At 40.5% G+C, this 6,086-nt stretch overlaps 1 protein-coding gene across 1 annotated transcript in view; it reads left to right on the forward strand.

Moving 5' to 3' along the window:
• The window catches only part of bmper (BMP binding endothelial regulator), a 36,129-nt gene extending 30,640 nt beyond the window's left edge, over nucleotides 1-5,489 (forward strand). The window contains exons 12-16 of the mRNA XM_059339548.1: nucleotides 400-569; nucleotides 1,004-1,205; nucleotides 1,895-2,237; nucleotides 2,419-2,549; nucleotides 3,893-5,489. Of these exons, the coding sequence (XP_059195531.1) occupies nucleotides 400-569; nucleotides 1,004-1,205; nucleotides 1,895-2,237; nucleotides 2,419-2,549; nucleotides 3,893-4,074 (1,028 nt within the window). The 3' untranslated portion in view covers nucleotides 4,075-5,489. The remainder of the gene's footprint in view (nucleotides 1-399; nucleotides 570-1,003; nucleotides 1,206-1,894; nucleotides 2,238-2,418; nucleotides 2,550-3,892) is intronic.
• The last annotated feature ends 597 nt before the right edge of the window (nucleotides 5,490-6,086 follow it).

The following is a 6,086-nucleotide window of genomic DNA, read 5'->3' on the forward strand; positions in this document are numbered from 1 at the left end:
AAATCTCTGCCTCTGCAGCTTCAGCTGAGCATTTCCCATGAACTTGAGTCCAGACTGTGGTTTGCCCTCGGGTCACTTTCCTTTGGTCTCTGGCTGCAACCTGCTGCATAAAGTCAACAGAAATGGCTTTAAATGCACCATTTCAAGACTACAAAGAGTCCATAAACCTCACTTCTTCATAACATGGAGTTCAGTTCAGTTTATAAAACACTGCTGGCTGTCAAGCATTAACATGAATCCCTTTTAAACCCTGCATTTGGGGTTTTCTCTTGTTATCCCGGGAGAGACGGATATTCATTTTTATGTCTCCCATTGCTGGTTCAAGTTCAGATATTTTTCCGTAACTTATTTCTTTTAACTGTTCTTTCTCAATCTTTCTTTCTCTCTGTCCCTCTGCAGAGCCGGGTGTATGTACGGTGTTTGGAGACCCTCACTACAACACCTTCGATGGCAGGACATTTAACTTTCAGGGGACCTGTCAGTACGTACTGACTCGTGATTGTGGTGGCGTCCCTGCTGGAGGACCAGGAAATAACATCAACATCAACAGCCCAGACTCCAGCTTCATGGTAGGATGGGAGTTTAAGTTTGGAAATTTTACATCCTAAAGGGATCCACTGACTGATCCATTTTTTTTTTACTGAAGAAGGAAACAAGTGAATTTCATGTGCTTTTGGAGAGGGATTACACTCGGATGTGTTTAGCTTAGCACAAACACTGGAGGGAGCAGGGAAAATCCACCTTTCAGTGACTTCAAGTTGTTATTTGTGCATGTTTTAACTTAACTCACACACTCACCACCAAAATAACCAGGAGGCAGCTGAGTGTAGATTTAAAAAACGACCAAAGCCAACGACAAAACAAACCCAGAATCAGTCTCTCTGAAATATTTATTAGTTTTTACTTGAAAAATACCTCAAGAACCCCAAAATTTACTTCCATTTACATCAATAAATGAAAGAATTTTAGGGAGATGATGTGAACTTTTGTATTCGTTAACTAGGTGTTGGTGAAGAACGACGCCCGGCGGACTCGTTCCTTCTCCTGGACTCAGTCTGTTGAGGTGAGACTGGGAGGTTTGACCCTCAGCCTCCACCAGCACCTGACGGTCCGGAGGAACGGCACCCGCATCGCTCTGCCCTACCACGGCCCCGGGGTCCACATCGACCTGGACGGGTACCTGCTCAAACTCACCACCATCGCAGGTCAGCACACAACACTCTCTTTAGTATAAAGCCTCACAGAGAAACACCTCCTTCAACATGAGCGCATGTTTCCAGTGTAATGTTCCTTTACAACAGGTTTATTTTGTAGATTTAGATATAGACTAAAAATACCAAACAACAGTCATGCAAATTGTAACAGATTCAAAATGTCGATGGTACTACTCATTCAATATATTGACATGGAAAGTGCATTTACCTCTTATTAATTTTTATTATTATAGAGATTTTCTGCAAGTGCAAATTCAATTAATATATATATATCTTTTGAGTTTAAGAGAATTGAGAATTTGAGAATTTTATTAGTGTATTCACTTATTTTAATTAAAAACCGAACTGTTAAGTTTTTCCTGTTTGACAAAATAAGTTTCTAGTTTTTTCAATCAATTTCATGACGACTGAACGTTTACTTATGTGGACTATGTTGAGCAAAACTATGAAAAAAGAGAGTATATGAACCTTGAGTTAAGATTATTTTGCAATGCAAAACATAAAAAAAAAAACCTTAAACAAGACGTTAACAAGTGTTCAGTATTTCTGCATTTTCATGCTGCTGTCATAATAACTTACATTACTTAAAAAACACAAAATGGCCTTGCCTCTGTTTAGTTTATTGGGTTCAGAAGAATTGTTTAAAGGAATTAAATATGAGGCTCTGTCCCCTCCTGCAGGTCTGGAGATCACGTGGGACGGGGACAGTTTCGTGGAGGTTGTGGCTGCTCCTCACCTGCGTGGACGTCTTTGTGGCCTCTGTGGCAACTACAATGGCCACAAGCGTGACGACACCATGGGCGGCGACGGCCAGTTCAAGTTCGACGTGGACGAGTTTGCCGAGTCGTGGCGAGTAGAGGGAAATGAGGTTTGCTCCCAGCAGCACCCGCCTCGCCGGCCAACCTCCTTCCTGTGCCCCGGCAGCGTCAAGGTGAAGTTCCGCGCCCACCGGGAGTGCCAGAAGATAAAGTCGTGGGAGTTTCAGAAGTGCCACCGTGTGGTTGACTTTGCCCCTTTCTACAGGTCAGAGCACTGAGCCTCACTCTGGGACTGAATGATGCAAATTAAATCTGAAAAGTGTTCATTTTTAACTTCAAGTCCCCTGTTCTGGGCGAATGGAGACTTAAAAGATAATATAAAAACCCATCCATGTCCAATAAAATGCTAAAAGTAGTATATTTATTTATGTCCTTGCTCTCTGTAGGTCGTGTGTGACGGACATGTGTGAGTGTCCGGTCCATAAAAACTGCTACTGTGAGTCCTTCATCGCCTACAGCCGAGCCTGTGAGAGGGAGGGAGTGCCCGTCCTCTGGAGGGCCGACACTGCCTGTATGGGTGAGTGACAGTGTTCATCACTTAATTACAATCAGGAGGAGTCAAAGACCTGCTGACACACAGGGATAAGATACAACTTAAAGTTACTTTACAGACCACGGAAAAGTCAGACTTTTTGGTTTCATTCAGTAGACTGTAGAACAGATTATTGACTGTTTTTTCATTGTGTAGTAGACATGAACATGAACTGGACTGCCACTGCTATAACAGTTCATTTAACTGGATACAGTCTTAAAATTCGTAGGGAAAAAATGTTGAATGAACAAAACATCCCATCAAATTACACAAACAAACAAAAAGCTGTATATTTATGCACAAATCTAGATAGGATCTACTCTAACGCTACTAGTATTAATTAAAATGTGGTCTGATCTTCTAGAATAGTGTCTTTTGGCTTATTTGTTGGTGTCATATCACTATTTTACTAACTTGTATCTGCATCTTTGAGCACTTTTATCAAGATCTCCATCATGAATGTTGTATTTTCCTCAATGTCCTGTTGCTTAACACTGCTGTGCATGTTATATGTTATAATTATAATTATAATAAAATGAATGAGTTAAAAATGGCTATATATATATATATATATATATATATATATATATATATATATATATATATATATAGCCATTTTTAACACATTCATTTAATCAGTTATCAGTTGTTTTTTTTAGTTGCTTCATGTTGCTTGCTTGCATGGAAAGTGATTAAGACATTGCTGACTTTTTACCCTGCTAATGTTGTACGCTTCCTGTTGCTCTGCATGTTTGCACATGTTGATACAATCAGTGCTGTTTGGCTGCTTTTTGTTGCTTCTTGTTGCTTGTTTGCATGGCTACATGTACTGCACCAACTGGCTGATGTATTACTGTACTTGATGCTTCCTGTTGCAACAATGTGTGGCTACAATCAGTGCTGCTGGGTTGTGATCTGTTGCTTGCATGGCAACATTACAGATTATTGCTGATGTGTTACTGTACTAATGTTTGGCTGCTTCCTGTTGCTGTGCATAGCTCGTGCATCATCTTCAGAATGCTTTTTTGGTTGCTGTCGCTGTCTTTATATCTGTTGTTTTCTGGTTGTAAATTTCAACCATAAGCTCACTGGTTTTTAAACATCACCACTGGAACATTTACAGAAATGCTGATTAATGCACATGTCCTTATATGTTTGTATTTCTAAACTTGTTATGAACCACAGAATGACCTGCAGAAACTAATTCATCATAAACTTTTGGCAATTGAACACTCAAATAGCTCCATCATGATTCATTACTAATCAGATTCACATTGACATCATTATGGCTGAATTTTTAACCCTCTTTTTACCTTCCTTCCTCTCAGCCACTCAGTGTAAACACGGTGCCGTGTACGACACCTGTGGCCCAGGCTGCACTAAAACCTGCGACAACTGGAACGAGATCGGGCCGTGCCACAAGCCCTGCGTGGCCGGCTGCCACTGCCCCGCCAACCTGGTGCTGTTCCAGGGACGCTGCATCAAACCCACGGCCTGTCCTGGACGGTGACCCTTGTGACCCCGGTGGGAGGGGGGGCCAAGTCAGGGACAGCGGTTTGTAGTGTCACAGTAAAGGAGCCAAACAGCCGAGAAAAGGTTTGGGAGGACGCAAAAGGGTCTCAAGTCGATGGATCAGGTGCGACAAGGTACTCAGGATCCAGATCTATCTGACTCAGACATTAGAGATACAAGATGGACTCCTCACGCCTCTTGTCATAACACGTACTGTCCCCGGCTCCAGAGGCGCTACTTTCAGTCTTGAAGAACTGACCTCCCAAGAGGAAACTCAGGGGCCCTGTTTGGAGATTTTTACAGTCTCCGCCATCTGAGGAACGCTTGTCGGCGCTGCCATGGACCCTCAGGAAACTATCTGGGCCAGAGGACTCCTGTTTGAGCCAACATGGCGCCCACATTTCTCTCACAAACTCTCTAAAGTGGGAAACTGAGCATCTGCATTTGGAAGAGGGAGAATCAAAGCAGAGAAACATATCATATCATACTGCGATCGTGATCTCCATCAGTTCAGACTGTAAGCTAGCCAGATTTATATAAAAGACAGACAGCTTTTATATTATTATTGTTCTAATTATTATTATTATTATTATTATTATTTGTTGTTGATGTTAATTTATATATCGGTCAAATGACATGTCGTAGCAAGAGCCAGAATCATGACTATAATTGCGTTATAAATGATTTAAAGGGAAACAAAAGCTATTTATGTATTTGTTGTGTACTTTTGTGTTACTGTTTGAAGAGAAATGCCCAAATGTGACTCAGTTGTTGCACCATCGCAGGGAAAAAGTACTGTATTGTAATATGCTCCGTGTACAGATTGTTGTGGTTCGTATCAAACTGAAGGTGTTTATCTAAGCATATGTTTCACTTGACGATAATTATTTAAGACCAGCAATATAATCTTTTACCGAAGTTCATTTCTGACTGCTGTCTTCACTTTTCTCAGTGTTAAAATCTTTAATAATTGAAGGGGAAGAAAGTCTGGAGACATCTGGAACAGGAAACTGAAGGAGCTGTTGTATCTTAGAGCAAATACTCAATTTGAAGATTTCTCAGAAAGAAAGAAACTCAATCATGTTTAGTGTTCAGACTTTTTTCTAATCTTTGCTTCTTTCTTGTGAAAATGTATCTTCAAGTGAACTGCTAACTACCTACGGACATGCAACCTCTGCCGAAGGGTTTCAAGGAAATATAGCTTCTTTTTAAATAGAGGTGGAAAATCAACACAGCATAGTATCGCGATATTTTGCGTGGCAATATTATATCGATTTATGGCCGCCAAGTATCAATACTTAGCGTTCTGATTTTGGCCAGGATATCATGTCGGGAAGTTTTATGATGTTTCATTCAAAAAAATTCAGAGCAGTGAAGCTTAAAGTTGAAGAAAGTTTGATAAAATGCTGCAGTTGTTATCGTCCATACATGTTTGATATCAGTTCAGTTCAGTTTGACTGAATACTTTGTTGGTCAGTCTGTGGGTTTGACTCTCATTGTGGAGAAATAAAAAGACTGAAGTGAGATTAATAGACTGAGAATTTTCTCTGATTTGACAAAACAATTCCTGAGTGAATTTTAATTTGTGGACACAAAATGCAGTTAAATTGCAATATATTGTATTGCATACATAACATATTTAAAAATGCTTAAAATCGCAATAAGTATCGGGATAAAATCGTATTGTGGGGCCTCTGCTAATTCACAAACTGGAAGTCACCTAAAGTTGGACAAAGACCAGTTAAAGCGATAGCTCTTTTTTGCAGTGGGGTTGTATGCTGTACTCATCCATAGTCAGTGTATCACAAACAGTTGTGGACTAGAGCAGCACTAAACATATTTTCCCATCTAAAAGGGCTAAAAAATGCAGGCTTTTCCTTTAAAAAACAACAACAATGTTTATCTATGGTATTGACTCATAACAACGTCATCCCGCACAATCATCACTTGTGACCCACTAGAGTCTGTATCTGCAGAGACCCTGGCCCCTGCCTGTATTTTCTCCTTTTA

The sequence above is a fragment of the Centropristis striata genome, chromosome 8 (assembly GCF_030273125.1).
Source record: "Centropristis striata isolate RG_2023a ecotype Rhode Island chromosome 8, C.striata_1.0, whole genome shotgun sequence".
NCBI lineage: Eukaryota > Metazoa > Chordata > Actinopteri > Perciformes > Serranidae > Centropristis > Centropristis striata.